Source organism: Rosa chinensis, chromosome 2, assembly GCF_002994745.2.
Source record: "Rosa chinensis cultivar Old Blush chromosome 2, RchiOBHm-V2, whole genome shotgun sequence".
NCBI classification, from domain to species: domain Eukaryota; kingdom Viridiplantae; phylum Streptophyta; class Magnoliopsida; order Rosales; family Rosaceae; genus Rosa; species Rosa chinensis.
Window position 1 is genome coordinate 88,375,296 of NC_037089.1, and position 18,654 is coordinate 88,393,949.

General features: G+C 38.9%; 4 protein-coding genes across 6 annotated transcripts; all 4 read left to right on the plus strand.

The window, feature by feature from the left end:
• Window positions 1-1,363: 1,363 nt before the first annotated feature.
• On the plus strand, window positions 1,364-6,444 carry LOC112186403 (potassium transporter 4). The gene is made up of 9 exons (XM_024324836.2): window positions 1,364-2,018; window positions 2,843-3,083; window positions 3,177-3,422; window positions 3,622-3,672; window positions 3,763-4,023; window positions 4,139-4,191; window positions 4,570-4,684; window positions 4,779-5,033; window positions 5,133-6,444. The coding sequence occupies exons 1-9, from the start codon at window positions 1,965-1,967 to the stop codon at window positions 6,218-6,220; spliced, it is 2,364 nt and encodes a 787-aa protein (XP_024180604.1). The 5' UTR covers window positions 1,364-1,964; the 3' UTR covers window positions 6,221-6,444.
• Window positions 6,445-6,642: 198 nt separating this feature from the next.
• Window positions 6,643-7,549, plus strand: LOC112186405 (non-specific lipid transfer protein GPI-anchored 30). Its single transcript, XM_024324837.2, has 2 exons — window positions 6,643-7,108; window positions 7,217-7,549. The coding sequence occupies exons 1-2, from the start codon at window positions 6,790-6,792 to the stop codon at window positions 7,339-7,341; spliced, it is 444 nt and encodes a 147-aa protein (XP_024180605.1). The 5' UTR covers window positions 6,643-6,789; the 3' UTR covers window positions 7,342-7,549.
• Window positions 7,550-7,916: 367 nt separating this feature from the next.
• LOC112187642 (ATP-dependent DNA helicase At3g02060, chloroplastic) lies at window positions 7,917-14,342 on the plus strand. Of its 2 annotated transcripts, XR_005806430.1 has the most exons (14): window positions 7,917-8,631; window positions 8,833-9,058; window positions 9,167-9,412; window positions 9,655-9,789; window positions 9,890-10,014; window positions 10,742-10,881; window positions 11,253-11,323; window positions 11,603-11,764; window positions 11,963-12,049; window positions 12,309-12,482; window positions 12,723-12,767; window positions 12,978-13,334; window positions 13,537-13,943; window positions 14,010-14,342. XR_005806430.1 is itself a non-coding variant. In XM_040514527.1 (13 exons), exons 1-13 carry the CDS (start codon window positions 8,042-8,044, stop codon window positions 13,636-13,638), a joined length of 2,460 nt encoding a protein of 819 aa, XP_040370461.1. In that variant the 5' UTR covers window positions 7,917-8,041; the 3' UTR covers window positions 13,639-14,342. The 2 variants fall into 2 exon arrangements, 1 of the variants encoding a protein (XP_040370461.1); XM_040514527.1 differs by having other exon boundaries at window positions 13,537-14,342.
• Window positions 14,343-14,698: 356 nt separating this feature from the next.
• LOC112187643 (syntaxin-22) lies at window positions 14,699-17,632 on the plus strand. 2 transcript variants are annotated; one of them, XM_024326522.2, is made up of 7 exons: window positions 14,699-15,040; window positions 15,148-15,241; window positions 15,368-15,510; window positions 15,585-15,671; window positions 16,072-16,229; window positions 16,345-16,445; window positions 17,163-17,632. In XM_024326522.2, the coding sequence occupies exons 1-7, from the start codon at window positions 14,865-14,867 to the stop codon at window positions 17,226-17,228; spliced, it is 825 nt and encodes a 274-aa protein (XP_024182290.1). In that variant the 5' UTR covers window positions 14,699-14,864; the 3' UTR covers window positions 17,229-17,632. The 2 variants fall into 2 exon arrangements, with proteins under 2 accessions (XP_024182290.1, XP_024182291.1); XM_024326523.2 differs by having other exon boundaries at window positions 15,148-15,235.
• Window positions 17,633-18,654: the final 1,022 nt, after the last annotated feature.

Sequence of the window (18,654 nt, forward strand, 5' to 3'; positions counted from 1 at the left end):
TGGAAAATTTGACACCCCCTAGTGTCATTAATATTCATTCATAATAATATGAATTTATATATACATAATAATCTTATATAATATATTGTCGTTTAAAATTTGTTTAGCAATTTTTTCAAGTTTTTCTCGTTTAAAACTACATTACTCTATTATTAGCCATTGAATTTAATTCATCGCAATTTTCTGACTGTCAGATTAGAAATTAAGTAATTATATATTTATTTTTTAATTTTTGGTATCAATTAATCTTGGCATTCCATTTTGAATAAAATTCATGAGGAGTGAATCAGAGCCGCTCATTTTAAATAGCGGAAGGTGGGGCCCAACCTTCTTCCCCTAAGCCATTTTGGCTTTTTACCTTTCATTCCTTAGTTATTTTGACTCAAGGTATGACTCAAAAGTCATTTTGACACCCATTTGATTTGAGTTGGAGACTTGGAGATGGTGAAAAAAAAAAAGCCCCTCAGTCATTTTGGCTTTTGACTCTATTGTTGGAGATGCCCTAAGGCCTCGTTTGGTTCGCGGAAAGGAAAGTAGTTCCTTTGTCTTTCCCATGGGAAGGGAAATGAACTTTCCGAAGAACTTTCCATTCCGATGTTTGGTAATGCAAGAAAAGTTATCCGGAAAGTTGTTAAAAAGTATGTAATTAATGGAATAAAATAATATGTTGTGAGTAATAAATGCAAGGAAAAAAGGGGGGAAAGTGATTCATTTGGAGTATGGAAGGAACCATTCCCTCCCTATTTTTCTTTGCTTCAGGAAAGCATTTCCTTTCCTTTTGCATTCCAAACACAGGAAAGGAACAATTTTACTTTCCTGATGCTTACTTTCCGCAAACCAAATGAGGCCTAAGAGTTTGGTTGGTAACTTTGAGTATGGGCCGTTGAGCATAAATTATCTGCAGCCTTAAGTTTTGGGTATTGTGGGTAAAGTGTAAGCCCACAATACCCAAAACTTAAGGCTGCAGATAATTTATGAATGGGTTTGGAAAATCTCTTCCGGTGGCGCTCCTCCCTCCGCGTCCAAAACGTGTGTAACCACGACTTCATTAGGAGGGAGATGTGATGATCAACTAATTGATAGCTAGCTAACGTCATCTGGCACTCCATCTGGTAGTGGCAGGAACAGTTAATCGAGTAAGCTTAACATGCAGAATCAGTCATACCTACTCACTAATGTTTGTTACTTTCGTATAATTACAAAACGGAAAATGAACACATCACGCGGGCATCAATAATCAAATATGCATGATAATTATTCTGAATAAACCAACCAGCGGGTGACAATTTTGACTACTATATATATATATATATATATATATGTATATGTAATAACTTCCTTGTGGATGCTAAGAAAAAGAATCCATTCTGGATGATATTTGCTTCATTTGCTTGGGTTGGGCCGAGACAGACGTACACACGCGCATCCAGTCGCGCGTGCCAATAGACGACACCAACAAACAGGTGGCGCAGAGAAGGTGGAAAGGGAAATGTCAAATCAGATTTGGGCCCCCAATCCTCATCCTCCTGCTCCTGCTCCTCCTCCTCCTCCTCCTCCTCTCCCCTCCTCTTGAATTCTCCAAAATTTTAAGCTTTTTGGTTATAAAAGTCATACGATTTGGGACTGCACTGTTCTTTTCGGCTGTTTTTGATTAGAATCTATTATTCGTTATGTGCTTAATTCTGCTTGCTTCTGTAATAAAAGCTTGCAAATAAATGCTCTCTTCTTCTTCTTCTTCTTTTATATTGGGGTGAGAGAAAATATATAATAGCAGTAATGCTTCACAAATGAAAATAATAATAGAGTGAGCCAACTGCGCTCTGTGAGTTTTTCTTTTACTTACTCTCAGACACACACACACGCTCACACGGCCGGGGTTGAGGTCTCGAGCCTTTGCAAACATATAGAAATAGGGACATCAGAATTAGAATAGAGTTGAATTCAATTGAATAGATAGATAGCCAATGGAGCCAGAGGCTGCAACTTCGACCCCTCCCCGTCCCAGAAGCCGTCCTCAGGTTCGTTCGTTCAATCTCTAAGATCCATTGCTTTCTCTTCTCATCCATCATTATACTATATCTATGCCTGCTTGCTCTTTAATTTCTGTTTCTTTCAAATCTCCCCTCTTGTTTTTGTTCCACTGCTCGATTTGTTTCCGAATCTTTTTGTGCTTATGCAATAACTGGTACTAGCGATTCAGTTTCAGAGATCTTAGCTATTTCAGATTTCGAATTCACCATTACTTTTGCCTCTAATCACCATCCTCAAGTTTCATTTCATTGCTTCAGCTTACAGTCTATGAGTTTTGTGGCCTCTTGTGAATAAGTATTATTTATTTTCTACGATAAATGATGTGAACTTCTTGGAATTATATCTAATCTTATCTTGGTTTGAGCGTGCTTCACTTTGACTTTTCTAGTCTTCTCATTTAGTGAATAGTGAATAGTGAATATTGATGGTCGATGATCATAGTTTTACAACATCTCTTTCATTGATTAGTTAGGTTTATGTGCTTTTTTCTTGTTTGTATTTGAAATTATCTATGCCCAGGATTTATAGCAACTAAACAGTTGCTTTACATACCTCACATGAACTGGTTTTCAACTAACTAGGCTTAGCCTTGCATAATATATTAAGTAGCATGTAGCCTCAGTCATACTCCCAATGGTATTGATTATTTACCAGGTGGAAAACTAATGGAATGCTATCTCAGTCATCACCTGGTATTGCATAATATGCATGCGATTTTTTTTAATTTGGATTATTTTCTCCTCGCCCTGGGCTGGAATGTAATTCATTTAATACCAACACTGTAACTCTTTTACCTCTTGTTGCTTTGCAGCTTTCATGGGTCAATCTCTCCAGAAATCTATTACTTGCATATCAGAGCCTTGGTGTGGTTTATGGGGACCTCAGTACTTCTCCTCTCTATGTTTATACTAGCACATTTCTAGGGAAGTTGCCGAACCATCACAATGAGGAAGCGATATTTGGTGCATTTTCCTTAATTTTTTGGACCCTTACACTGATGCCCTTGCTGAAGTATGTCTTTATCCTATTGAGTGCGGACGATAATGGTGAAGGTGCGGTTACACTTGAAGTTTAAAATAATCTTTGTGTGGATCCTCAGGCTTTTTTCATCTCAATTTGGTCATGTATGTTCTAATTGGTGTCAGGTGGGACATTTGCTCTTTACTCATTGCTTTGCCGCCATGCAAAGTTTAGTTTACTTCCTAACCAACAAGCAGCTGATGAGGAACTCTCAGCCTACAAATATGGTCCCTCGTCACAGGTTGCAGCTTCTTCCCCTTTGAAGAGATTTTTGGAAAAGCATAAAAGGTTACGAACAGCCCTACTGGTTGTGGTATTGTTAGGTGCTTCCATGGTCATAGGAGATGGTGTGCTCACTCCAGCAATTTCAGGTACAGTACTTGTTTGCTGCTGTCCTATATATATCTAGTACTTATTGATGTTGTTTAGTTTAGTAATCTGGATTCATTGATGGCATGGCAATTACCTCCTTATTGTTGCTGATACTTGCATCAATGAGTTTCATTTCATGTTTTCAATAATTTCATGGTTAAGGAGTTAAATCTATGGACAAATCTCTTCCACTTGCAGTTTTGTCATCAGTATCAGGGTTACAAGTTACACAGGAGAAATTAACAGATGGTAAGCATTCCTCATATTAGCTGTTCGCTGTTGTTGTTGGTTTTTTGTTTTTTTACTATAGATTGTCTAACATACAGTTACTGTTTGCAGCTGAACTCCTCTTGCTTGCCTGTGTGATTTTGGTTGGACTGTTTGCTCTGCAGCATTGCGGTACCCACAGGGTGGCATTTCTGTTTGCACCAATTGTAATAATCTGGTTGATATCGATATTTTCTATTGGGCTGTACAACACAATACATTGGAACCCAGCTATTATTCGTGCATTATCGCCATATTACATCATCAAGTTTTTCAGGGAGACCGGTAAAGATGGTTGGATTTCTCTTGGTGGGATTCTTCTCTCCATAACTGGTATGATGTTAGTTGCACCTTAACTTCAGTAGAAGTGGTTGACATTTTAGATTTACACACTTTCATGTTGCTATTTTAAATAAGCTAACTGCTGGGCATCTCTATGTTTAATTAGGTACTGAAGCTATGTTTGCAGATCTTGGTCATTTCACTGCCTTATCGATAAGAGTAAGTTTATAGTTTTACTTGTGTATTATGCAAACAAAAACATTCAGTTCCGCATGGGGTGTTCTATAGAATTGAGTGTTGGACCAATTCTGATAAAGGTATAAATTAGTTATGATGGAACTTCACAATATTTGGAGCAGCAGGTGTTCATTGTACTTGAGAACATATGGATTGGATTATATTCAGATATTTAGAAATTCATAATTTCATCTTTAGGATTAAATTCTATGACAGCAAAGAATTTCATCCTAATTCTTTAGTTTGTTTACGAGTTTACTCTAAACCACTCTTACTTTGTAGACCTTGTTCATGATGAGGTATTATATGGTGTATGAAATTTCAGAAGTGAATGTATTAATCTTTTCCTTGCCTATGCAGATTGCATTTGCATTCTTTGTGTATCCTTGTTTGGTAGTACAATACATGGGTCAAGCTGCTTTTCTGTCTAAACATCCTGACTCCATTCGTTACAGTTTCTATGACTCAATACCTGGTTAGTTCATTTTGACATATATCACAATTACTTCCAGAAATTTATTTCAAATTCAAGTTGGTAATTTTGCTTTATATCCTACCTTATCCGACAGATCCAGCATTTTGGCCCATCTTTGTTGTTGCCACACTTGCATCTATTGTTGGGAGCCAGGCTGTTATAACTGCAACTTTCTCCATCATCAAGCAATGTCATGCCCTTGGTTGCTTCCCTCGAGTCAAAGTTGTCCACACCTCAAAACATATATATGGGCAGATCTATATCCCAGAAATTAATTGGATACTCATGATTCTTACACTTGCAATAACTATTGGATTTCAAGACACTACTTTAATTGGAAATGCTTACGGTATGCTGTTTCCTTAGGACACCCCACTCTGTCTCTCTCTTTCTTTTCTTTTTCCTACAATTAAGTGAGGATGACAATAGTTTCATTTTTGTTTCTCAGGGCTTGCTTGCATGATGGTTATGTTTGTCACGACATTCCTTATGGCACTTGTAATAATCTTTGTTTGGCAAAAAAGTGTGGTTGTGGCTGCAGTTTTCCTGGTTTTCTTCTGGTTCATTGAGGGAGTCTACTTATCAGCAGCACTCATGAAAGTTCCTCAGGGAGGATGGGTTCCTTTTGTGCTGTCATTCATCTTCATGATTATCATGTATATCTGGCATTATGGTACACGGAAGAAGTATAACTATGATCTGCACAACAAAGTTTCATTAAAATGGTTACTTGGCCTCGGCCCCAGCCTTGGTATAGTGCGCGTGCCTGGGATAGGCCTCATATACTCAGAGTTGGCAACAGGAGTCCCGGCAATATTTTCTCACTTTGTAACAAATCTTCCTGCCTTCCACAAGGTGTTGGTTTTTGTTTGCGTAAAATCAGTTCCAGTTCCAAGTGTTTCACCTGAAGAGCGATTCCTCATTGGCCGGATTTGTCCAAGACCTTATCGTATGTATAGGTGCATCGTGAGGTATGGGTACAAGGACATTCAACGGGATGATGGAGACTTTGAGAACCACCTCATACAAAGCATAGCAGAGTTCATCCAGATGGAAGCCGTGGAACCACAATTCTCAAGCTCTGAGAACTCGTCATTGGATGGAAGGATGGCTGTTATAAGCACCAGAACAGTGCAATCAAGTTCGAGCTTAATGGTTACTGAGCAAGAGGATTTTGGTGTGAGTGACTCCATCCAAAGCAGCAAATCTTTAACCCTCCGCAGTCTTGGGTCAGTTTATGATGATGAGAACCCTCAAATTAGGAGGCGCCAAGTCAGGTTTCAGTTACCCTCAAACCCCGGTATGGATCATGCAGTAAGGGAAGAGCTTATGGATTTAATCCAGGCCAAGGAAGCAGGGGTTGCTTATATAATGGGGCATTCCTATGTGAAGGCGAGGAGGTCATCTTCGTGTTTGAAGAAGCTTGTGATCGATATGGGGTATTCTTTTCTTAGGAAGAACTGCAGGGGTCCTTCTGTGGCACTCAACATTCCTCACATCAGTCTTATTGAAGTTGGCATGATATACTATGTCTAAATTATTTGTTAGTTATAGATAGGTTTTCTTCCTAAGGAGCTGTCTCGTAAAGCAGGCTCTTGGGGAAAGTATGCTTGGTAAAGGCAGAGGGGTAAGGAGTATCTTGTTGCGTCTGATTTCATTTGGAAGGTTCTTTGCCCCTGCTTTTTGTTCCGACTTGTATAGATAAATAACATCAAAATCTATCTTGAATTTTAGTCCGTAAATCATTTGGGCTTTCATCACCACAAGTTCTATTTGATGGATTTACTGTGCTTAACGGGTGGAATTGAAGGTGTTGTTTGTTTATTGGTATTTCTTTGAACCGGGAAAGTTAGCTTCACCTAGATATCTAATGGCCAGTTACCAATTCCACCAGCTTCAGTCTGCCAGCATCCAAACGCTATCAATCTATTGACTTTAATTAAATTTTGTACTGATCGAACTAGATAGTCAGGTACAAGTTCAAGTTGGATTACCGACTTCCCTTGTATACATTCAATTTATGCATGCACAACTGCCATATATAGCTATAGCGAAGCTAACAGAAAATCATCAACAGCAACACAGTAAGAAAAGAGAAGAGGAAGATGAAGTCTTGGGCATGCTTTTGTGTTTCTGTTCTAGTGCTACTGTTTGTCAATCATATTAATGATGTTGTGGCGCAGGACACATCATGCCTAAATGAGCTTGCTGCTTGCCTAAGCTACCTTAATGGAACCCGACACCCACCCGACGATTGTTGCAATCCTCTGAAGTCGGTGATCAAGTCGAAGCCAAAATGCTTGTGCAGTATGATAAGCAACCGGGGCACCACTAAAGCCGAGCAAGCAGGCATCAATATCACCGAGGCTCAGCAATTGCCGGCAAGATGCGGTCAACACGTCAACCCCATCTCTTGCCTTTCAAGTAAGCCTCCCTTGATCTCCCTAGTTAGCCTCTCCGTTTATCCCATTCAATTGTTTTTATTTGAATCAATACGTACTGTTATTAATTAATTGCACGTACTTCCTTCAGGTAATTCTCCTAAGAAGTCCAACAAGTCAGTTCCGAATTCTGCAAATATCTATTCATTGCCTTCTCGTGCAAGTATGGTGGCCACAGCGGTGTTTCTTCAGATTATATTGATTAGCATCAAATAGTACACATGAACAGTTAGGGAAACTGCATGGATGCAGCCTAAGACATGCAGTACGTGCTGTAGGCATATGCTCTACTTAATCTTGTTCTTATGATATATGTTATTTACTGGGTGGTTTTCTTTTTTAAACTCGGATATTACACGTACACTTAATGTATTCATGATCGGGTAGCTGTGATGATGCTGAACAATTAACAAAAATCAATTCGAGATATGTCCTCTCTTGAGTCTTGATACATTAATTGTGTTGTTCATTGCGAAATTAGCGATCATTGTTTAATTCCCCTCTTTCTGCTACTCGGAATACTCGAGAGAGAAGCCAAAGAAAGAGGTGAAGTTTCAAATTGTACGTGTTTCAAGTGAACGTGAAAACTAAATACAACGTACCATCACTAATTGCTTGCTAGGTACTATCGTGCAGGCGGGTCACAGCATATAATAATAAGAATAGACATTTTAGGCGGGAAGCGTGAAAAATCATAACCGACTAATAAGCCCAACACGGTTATAAAGCCCAAACCCGAAATTAGAAATTATTAGAAATATCCATGTGTAATGGCCAATGGGTGTGGGTAGATATGTGGAACGTGTGGGGGTGAGCCAGAAATAAGTGATAAAAATCAGGGATGAAAATAAAACCCCCTAAAACCTCCAAGTTGGTTGTTACTCGTTAGTTATCCACTCTCGGCTGGACAGAGACCATGGCTCTGCTCCTCCCCATCCCAATCCCAATCCATGGCGTTTCTTCTTGTTATAGGTCGAGGTCGGCGAGTCGGCTGTGCAGGGTTTGGGGTTGGGGACTGTTGAAAATCCAGAGAGGGGGCCGCACCCAGATGCCGACGCCGACGAAGAACAGCCTGGGCCTTTCCAATTCCACTTTCACGAAAACCAAATCGAGCAAAAAGCGACGGGAGGCGGCTGTGGAGGCAGAGTCGGACGCCATATCGATTCTAAACGAGAGAATTCGGCGCGAGCAGAGAAAGAAATCGTCGGAGGGGTCTCCGATGGAGGCGGAGGAGGCAGACAAGTACTTGGAGCTGGTGAAGCAGCAGCAGCAGAGGGGCCTCCAGAAGCTCAAAGGAGACCTTAGTTACAAGGTCGACCCCTACACTCTTCGTTCCGGTGATTATGTGGTCCATAAGAAGGTCGGCCTCGGTCGATTCGTTGGGATTAAATTCGACAATGCTCCTGCTTCCATGGACCCTATTGAATACGTCTTCATTGAGTATGCTGATGGCATGGCTAAGCTTCCTGTTAAGCAGGCCTCTCGCTTGCTCTATCGTTACAATCTGTATGTCTTCTAACTTCTTACCATATATATATTTTTTCTTTTCAATTAACTTCTTACCATTTTTTTTTTTTTTGGGCTTTTCAATTAATTTTCCACTACTAGTGTTAGCTGGATGTAACGATAGACATTCTTAAGCATATTACATGCTGTGGTACATGTATTGATACCCCCTTGTTGAACATGTTGTCATCTTTCTCTCAGCCCCAACGAAAACAAAAAACCTCACACATTGAGCAAACTGAACGACACCAGTGTGTGGGAGAGAAGAAAGACCAAGGGAAAGATTGCCATTCAGAAAATGGTTGTTGATCTGATGGAGTTGTATTTACACAGGCTCAAACAAACACGCCCTCCCTACCCTCTTACTCCTGCCATGGCTCACTTTGTTTCTCAGTTTCCGTATGAGCCTACTCCTGATCAAAAGCAGGTACTCTAGCTACTATATATGTTTGTCTTTCCATATCATCGCCCAAACCCAAACACCACTCTTTCTCTTGCCCTCTTTCTTACCTATTACTTACCCCTTATACAACAGGCTTTCATTGATGTTGAGAAAGATTTAACAGGGAGGGAAACTCCAATGGACCGCTTAATTTGTGGAGACGTTGGCTTTGGCAAAACTGAAGTTGCACTCCGTGCCATCTTTTGTGTAGTTTCCGCAGGGAAGCAAGCCATGGTTCTTGCACCCACAATTGTTTTAGCCAAGCAACATTTTGAAGTTATCTCACAGCGATTTTCTATCTACCCAAATATCAACGTTGGACTCCTTAGCAGGTTTCAGGTACTACCACAACTTCCGCATATACTTGGCATAAATTTTATACATATATTTGGGAATTTGCAACTTGCAAAGTAAATAAAGGCGAATCACAGTCGGTTGAACTTCAGAATTGTTTTGTATTGGTTAGCATTATTGGACTTGAAGTCATATGATTGTCTTTTATTACTCCGATTCTGAAACACGTAGATTTTTTAAACTGCAACCTCTAGTTTGAAACTGATCACAACTGTTATTTCTTGTAGACTAAATCAGAGAAAGATGAGCATCTAGACATGATAAAGAATGGTCATTTGGACATAATTGTTGGGACACACTCACTTCTTGGAAGTCGTGTTGTGTATAATAATCTAGGCCTGCTTGTCGTTGATGAAGAACAGGTTTGTGTTGAATCTATGTGCTGCTATACAGTTATCTACTAGTGACCTACATAATTTACTTTCTTGTTCTCGTTGCATTCATTTTCCTTCTGCTCCACAGAGGTTTGGCGTCAAACAGAAAGAGAAGATTGCTTCATTCAAAACATCAGTTGATGTTCTTACTCTATCTGCAACACCTATACCGCGAACCCTTTATTTAGCATTGACTGGTTTTCGTGATGCTAGGTAACAGACCTGTCATTGAATTTATATCCATTTCTTGACCTTTCTATTCGTTTCTCTTTAAATTTCAGAACAAGGATAGTTGCAGATTTTATGGAACTATATTGTTGACCTTTGATGTCTTTTACTATACCGAAGCTAAAAGAAGTCAGTGGTTATTTAATTAGTTTTTTTTTTTTTGTCTGTATTTATGAAATATGCTTGTGTGTGTATTTAGCAGTGCTAATCTCTTAAATCACTCTTTGCGGCATTTTACAAGAACAAGTGTAAGAATATGAAATTACAGTTTTCTGAATTATGTTATGAGTTTCATTGACGTCATGATTTCTAGTCACCCATTTGGACATGATTGTATGTTAGTGTCTTAGTGATGGGAAGGATCCCACTGCAGATGGTTGGGATAAGTCTTTTTTTTTTTTTTTTCTTTTTCCCTTTTTTTTTCAGTTGAGTTGTAAGTATAAGAAATGGCTGGTTGTCTTAAGTTCTTAAAAGTATTGTATCCAACACAGCAATAGAGTTCTTACAACAAGAAAATGAAAAACCTAGCTATTAATATGCAAATTAATTGGGAGGAGGAAACCTAAGATATTTAATTTACAATAGGGTAGGGATTACATATTGTTCTGATCTAAACCTCTCTAATTATGGGGCTTGTTGACTGATTGAGACCTATGACGTGCTGGTCCCTTAATTTGGTACTGTTGTAACTGTGTCCCCCTTTTCTTTTCAGCTTGATTTCAACTCCACCTCCAGAAAGAGTCCCTATAAGAACCCATCTCTCGGCATACAGTAAAGAAAGGGTATTATCAGCAATTAAGTATGAGCTGGAGCGAGGTGGCCAAGTATTTTATGTTTTGCCTCGTATCAAAGGTAATCTTGTTGATTACTGATTGATATATACTATATATATATATATATATATATATATATGTTATTCATACGAATGTTAAGCACAGAGTCTTTTGCCATGTACTCATGTTGCTTCCTTGGTAGCATTAGTTTTGCAGTTAGATACATTTTGAGTCTAATCAAATGTATGTAACACGTTTTTTGAGGCTTAAAAATGAATGGGGAATTATATGCATGGTCATTTACCTGTCAACAGGACAACAGAAATTCCATTACTGTTTTATAGCTTGCTGGAGGAACTGGTTTTCCCATAGCACACTTTTGTGATTTCTTGATGTTCTGTTTTTTTTTTTTTTTTTTCCAACATATTTTACCTCTATTCTATGTTGCAGGACTTGAAGAAGTGATGAGTTTTCTTGAACAGTCGTTTCCTGATGTTGAAATAGCTATTGCACACGGGAAGGTACCTTCTTCGTTTTCTTTAGCAATTGATATCTCCTAGGGGAGCTACTATGAGATCAAAGCATAGACCCCTGATGAGAAACTGTCATTTTTAGATAGCCTGGTGCCATGAGTTATAAATTACTTTGTAAAATTGTCATGAAATCGAGGGATCATCGAGATCTGAAAAGGAAAGCTATATGTAATTTGGTATGCATCATTAACTAGAGCTTAGGGTGGGATCCATCAGTTGGGGTTTCTTTCTCTATGCGTCTTTATTCATAGATGTGTCTTTTTGCAGCAATATTCAAAGCAGCTAGAGGAAACCATGGAGAAATTTTCACAAGGTGAAATCAAGATTCTTACATGCACTAATATAGTAGAAAGTGGGCTTGACATTCAGAATGCAAACACCATTATAATTCAGGATGTTCAACAATTTGGCCTAGCACAGTTGTATCAGGTCCTGCTCTTTCTTCTTTCTTTTCTATAATTCTCAGAGGGTGCAACATATGTGCAGAACTAATATTCAAAATTGTTACCTTGGTTGTTTTATGTGCTTTCATTCATTTAAACAAAGTGAATTCCGTGGTTCTTGACTTCCCATCGATGTTACTTATTATATTAGTTTTGCTCTTTGTTTTCCATTAAATGGTAATAGCTGCGGGGAAGGGTGGGGAGGGCAGATAAGGAAGCTCACGCACACTTATTTTATCCAGAGAAGTCACTTCTAACTGATCAGGCATTGGTATGTTTTTTTTTTCCTTTCTTTCTTTTTGTCTTTTAACACTTTACTAATTATAGCAGCAGTCCTCTCAGATGCACCAGAAAACTTTCCTTCTCTCGTTTTGGCCTTTTATCTACTTGTGTTACCATCCATGATATATATACTTGCTTTTCATGATTGCGTGTTATTCTAGATTGAATACCTGCTAGCTTGTTCTATATAAAGTTGTCAACACATATTCTGGAGTACTTAAAGTATATTCATTGTGGCCACGCTCTAGGAGAGACTTGCAGCTCTAGAGGAATGCTGTCAACTTGGGCAAGGTTTCCAACTTGCAGAGAGGGACATGGGAATAAGAGGCTTTGGTACCATCTTTGGTGAGCAGCAGACTGGGGATGTTGGAAATGTTGGCATTGATCTCTTCTTTGAAATGCTGTTTGAGAGCTTGTCTAAGGTATTATCTTTGTTCATGTCATTTGCGCATTATCCTCTAACTGCCAAAATATTAATTTATAGTATCACTACCGAACTAGTCATGGAGGGGTCAAGTTGGTAAAGTTTGTACATTATGGTTTTAACAGAAACACACATGTAAAGACTCTTTTGTTGGCTACGTCTATCGCACCTGTGTGTGTGTGAGTGTTTGTTATGAGTACTTATTTTGAACTTCATGTCCTCTCCCTTTCTATGCCAGGTTGATGAGCATCGAGTAGTTTCAGTTCCTTACTGGTCCGTTGAGGTACTTCTATCCTCATATATAATCACCGTCTCAAGATAAATTTGTTCAAGATAAATGCTGGTTCATTTCTTTAATACCATATAATTCCTAGATGAGATTGAAATGAGAAAATCTGTTCAAGGCTCATTGAAATAAAATAGGCAAATAAAAATTTATATATAAATGGCTTTAGTCAACTGATTTGATGGATACATTTGATTTACTGTTCAGATTGATATGAATATAAATCCTCATCTCCCTTCTGAGTACATAAATAATCTCGAGAATCCCATGGAGATAATTCATGAAGCTGAGAAAGCTGCAGAGAAGGATATCTGGAGTTTGATGCAATATACTGAGAATTTGCGGCGTCAATATGGAAAGGAGCCACACTCCATGGAAATTTTATTAAAGAAGCTTTATGTGAGGAGAATGGCAGCAGACATTGGAATAACCAAGATATATGCTTCTGGAAAGATGGTTTTTATGAAAACAGTTATGAATAAACATGTTTTCAATCTGATAACAGATTCAGTGGTTTCTGATGTCCACCGAAATTCTTTGGTATTTGAGGGTGACCAGATCAAGGTAATTGACATATCATCACCTTATGTTCTGTTTTTTTTTTTTTTTTTTTGCCTTCTCCCTACTTTCTTTTGACATTGCGCTGGTTTGGAAAAAGAAACCAGCCTTATCTTTCAAATTCCTTTCTACTTCTTTTTTAATATTTTGTTTTGCCACACAGTTTTTGCATATGTCATCACGATTTCTTCTGTTTCTTCTCTTGCAGGCAGAACTTCTTCTAGAATTGCCAAGAGAACAACTCCTAAACTGGATATTTCGATGTTTGGCTGAACTACATGCTTCCTTACCTTCCCTCATAAAGTACTAGTCGACTTGTGGAGATTGCGTTGCATATGACATGCTACACACAATGGATTTGCTTACTTACCCAATTGCCATACTTCAACATCGCATATTGGGTAGTAAAATGAGAAAAATCTGTCTCAGTTTTCACTGATTCCAAGTTGCAACTGGTAGACCCTCTGATGGTGCTAACCTGAGATGCGTCTGCATGAATCGGCTGATGTTTAAAGTCATCACGCATTGCTGATGTTTACAATTAGAAAGTTAACAAGCGCATTCCCTCTTCCTTTGCTGGGTTCTGATCGAGACCGTAGTGGCAAATAATTTGAGGTAATTCATCTTTACACTAGAGTTTATCTAGATTATTGGTGCTTCTGACCGAGTTCTCCTTTGCAGGTAACTAGTGAAATAGGTGTTTAAAAACAGGCCCCTACAGAGTTGACAGAAACATCGGTATTCTCATGCATACGCCATTTATACAAGGATCGATCATATATAAATCATGAATGTCATCGTCCTTAAAAAACATTTGTGGAAGTTGCGCTGTTAAATTTTGCATAGCCCAGTTGCAGAGGCCAGAGGGAGGAACAGGCCCACACTTGGTAATCAAATGGCCCTTGAGGTGGTCCACTGCAGAGTGTAGTTTCAGACATTCATTATAGTACGGATTACAGAATGACCTGTTGATTCGAATTGGACTGGATTTTAATTGCATTTTTTTCTCTCTGACTTTTCTTTTGGGGGAGGGGAGGGGAGGGGAGGGGAGGGGTTGGTTGTATTTGACTGGCGGGTCTGAAAATTGACGGTGCTAAATCAGTGGCAGAATGAGGCCAGCCACTATGTCACAATTACTTTTGCCGGCCTTGGAACATATAATAATTTTGAGAGTTGTATAATGCTTCAAAATTAATCCGGAAGGTGTTAAATTCTCATAAAATTTGATTTTACAAAGTACTGTGATATCGGAAACCACTTTATTAACTCGAAATTTCTATACATTTTTTTTTGGGTACAAAAGATTTCTATCCATGACGACATATTATTGTCGAAAAATTGGTCAATATATACTTTTATTGATGGTGATTATGCCAGCAAACACCGGAGTTTTTTTCAGAGAAAAAGAAACGAAAACAATTAAGCCTACATTCCACACTGTTCCGGTCCCACATGAAGCTGAGGCTAAAACCAATAATTTGTGGAATGATCCATAATCCATTACAGTAGAGCAGCAGTTTTGTAATTGGGAGAGAGATGAGCTTTCAAGATGTGCAGAATGGCGGAGGAGGAAAGGGAAAGAATGCATCCGCATCTCCGTCGCAGGCGGTGGCTGCCGGCATATTCCAGATCAACACTGCCGTTGCCACTTTCCGTCGACTGGTTGATGCCATCGGAACTGTCAAGGACACTCCCGATCACCGCCAAAAGCTGTTCGTAACTCTCTCTCTCTCTCTCAAACTTGGAATCCCATACTTGTTGTTGTTGCATATGCTAACTCTGTCACTCCTATGTCAAAATTCACTATTCCAATTGACAGGCACAATACGAGGCAACGGATACTGGGGCTTGTCAAAGACACTTCTGCTAAACTCAAATCCCTAAGCGAATCTGATCGCCACAGCAATGTAAATGTACCTACCTCTCTCTCTCTCTCTCTCTCTCTCTCTCTCTCTCTCTCTCTCTCTCTCAGTCAGTCTGATGATCTGCAAAAATACCATTTTACATTTCTTTCCTTGTTTTTAAATCCATCATTTCAGCCCCGTAAGCAGATTGAAGATGCCAAGCTTGCAAGAGATTTTCAAACCACATTGCAAGAATTCCAGAAAGTTCAACAGCTTGCCTCTGAGCGCGAGTCTACTTACATGCCTTCCTTACCAGCGTCAGCATCAGCAACAGCAACGTATGTATTTCAAATTTTCATTCTAAAACCCTTGTAGTCTGTAATCGGTGTAGATCATGACTTTCTTGTTACAGCTCTGCTGCCTCTGCCTCTGCCTCTGGGGAATATTTGGAACCAACCAGGGATGAGTACCGTCAACCTTTCATTCAGGAGCAAAAGAGGTAATCTACTATCTACAATGAATGACTTGATCAAGCTCTGCTCAATCTTCTTGTTTTCTTTGTCATTGCCAATCTCAACCATCCTTCACCTTCCACATTTGAATTATCATAGTATGAAAAAAGACCAACATTGCCAAGTGTTCATTACTTTAATTTTAACAGTTATGTACTGTCGGACAGATTCATTTTTTTTTTTTTTTTTGGTATGGCTGTAAGCCTTAAAGTTGCTTCTATCAGTTTTTGTGAACCTTGTACATTGAGTGTCTAGACTCTGGGTGACCAAAACTAGTATAGTTTAAGCATCCGTGCATACACATGGATTGATCATATATTATCTTGTTATCTCTATGCACTTCAGAACCTTTCTTCTCAGTTAACTATCTTAAACAAACACGTGCAGACAGGAAGTAGTGCTGCTGGATAATGAGATTGGTTTTAATGAGGCAATAATTGAGGAAAGGGAACAGGGTATTAAAGATATAGAAGAACAAATTGGAGAAGCTAGTGAAATATTCAGGGACCTTGCTGTTCTTGTTCATGAGCAAGGTGTAGTCATTGGTGAGATCCAGATTCCCAGCTGATGGTTATTTATTCAGTTTCACTTTGCAACTTTGCATTCATGGAGTTTTTGTATTTTATTTGATTTATCTGCCATATTGACCTATTATTACAGATGACATTCATTCAAACATTGACAACTCTTCTGCTGCAACGACCCAAGCTAGAGTTCAGCTAGCTAAGGCTTCCAAAGGTGTTAAAACGAGATCTTCGTGGGTAAGTAGCAAACTTTCACGTCCTATCAAGTTCAGTTGAGGCCAACTTGAAGTAGACTTCTGAATTATGATTATTACATCATTGTCAAATTTTGGAATATGAGTGTTTAGCAGTTTCTGCTAGGATATGCAGAGTCAGATAATCTTTTACAGTTCTTCAGTTTAAACTCAAAATCCACCTGCATTTGCTCATGACTTCGGATGATCAGGGGTTTTTTTGTAATAAATATTAAAATAAATAGAATGACTAAGAGACCATGTATCAAAAAAGAAAATAGGGTCCTGTCATCATGCCATCTGGACTATGGACTCTGATACATAAAGTTATAGACTAATGGATTCCCTATGATAAGATACTCGTAGATGTGGGTACGTTACTAGTTAAAAACACAACGACAATGCATTTGGTTGCAGTGAAACCTTTTGCAAAACCAAAACCAAAACTTGCTTGAATCAGTTTCTGGTGTAGCTGAGATTTCTCAGGCAACATGTTAGTGAAGGTCGTGAATATCGACCCTATATGACAGTGCTTATCAATCCCTGGAGGTTAAGATTAAGATAGGTAAGGGGTTTGATCCACTCCGATGAAACAAAAAAAGAAAAGAAAAAAGAATTGGTGTCTTGCTTATAATCTTAGAAATTGGATGCTAATAAACTTTTATTCGTTATCCTAAAGAACAATACCTTATCTTCAGCAATGGTTCATTGTGTGTTGCAGTGTTGGTGGGTGCTGGCAATTGTCGTAGTGGTGATTGTAGTCGTCCTCATCATCCTTATCATATAATGTGCAAGTACATATACAGTCTCATTGAGCCTCTGCGTGACAAAATGACAATGGGTGTGTGCCTGTGTGGTGAATTATTTGCTCTAAAGACTTTTTGGTTGAGTTTTACTTGGTATTAGAGTTAGAAATACATTTTTGTTTCTGTGTCTTTTACTTTGGGCAGGTTTTGGTTGTTTTTATTGGCAAAGTAGCAATCGTGTAACCTCTATAATGGTTCTTCAGCTTCCCAGTTGTAATTTGTTGGTCTTCAATGTGGATTACTAGCTTTTGCTTCTGAATATTATGGTTCTGTTTCTGATTATTAAAAAGTTTTGATGTATTTTCCAGCTATTTTCGTGCAACTCTGTACGGAGTTGATGGAAAGAAACTATATTGAAGGGATGACAGGTCTCAAGGGAAATTGATATCACGAGTCTTTTTCTTTGTCTGTTTTTGTTTTTTTGTTTTTCCTTAGAACATCATCACTAGTGTGTTCTTTTAAGGAATAAGGATTGAGGTTCACCATTGGTTGTGGCCCAACAGTTTTTCCCAGAGCATCTAAAAATTTGAAATTGTCTTCCTCTCATGTTGCTTCTGCTGATCCCCTTCCATTATCAAAATTCAATGGTATTTTTTTTTCGTTATTATTACATTAAACTCCAAGCTAGGATGTTCTCAATACGCTTGTGCTCTTCTGGAGACTAGTGGATTCAGTCTGGTTGGGTTTTGGTTTCAGTTAGGTCCGATCTTATTATTTCCATCTATCCTGACACAAAATAAAACCGTAGATTCGGTGAAGTTTTATAAATTACGTCTAAGAAAACTACAATTTGAAAATAAGAAAAAAACACTAGCAGCGTGAGAGCGAGCCAGAGAAGAGGGAAACTCTAGCTTTCTTCTCTAGCAAACCCTAGACTCTGAGAAAAAGATGGACTATGTGGATGACATAGCAGTGACATTGGCTACATCGTTGACTCTGGAGGATGGCAAGAGACAGCTGGATATTCAACCTTCAAAGGGTGAAGAGCTGCGGCGAACGTAGTCGTACTTGGTTGGAAAGCTTCTGACGACGCGTGCTTTTAATAAGAATTAGTTCAAGGACATGTTCCGGCGAGCTTGGGTTATGAATGGAAGGTATATAATGTAGGAGCACAATGACAAATCCCCTTTCACTATGTCGGATCCATCTGATCGAAATCGGATCCTCGGTGGAGATCCATGGGGATTCGACCACGCGTCAGTCAGTGGTCTTAGCCCCGTATGACAGCAAGCAATTCATCTCTCCTTTGTAATTGATTGTCAACTAATGCCACTGTTGTAGAACCAGGCAAGTAGGTGACCACTGGTGGTGGCTGGTACCCATATAAAGCTTGGAAAGGACTCATCTGAATAGCTGAATGAAAGGCGGTACCATTCTGCCCATGGAATGGCTTGAACCCAAGAGTGT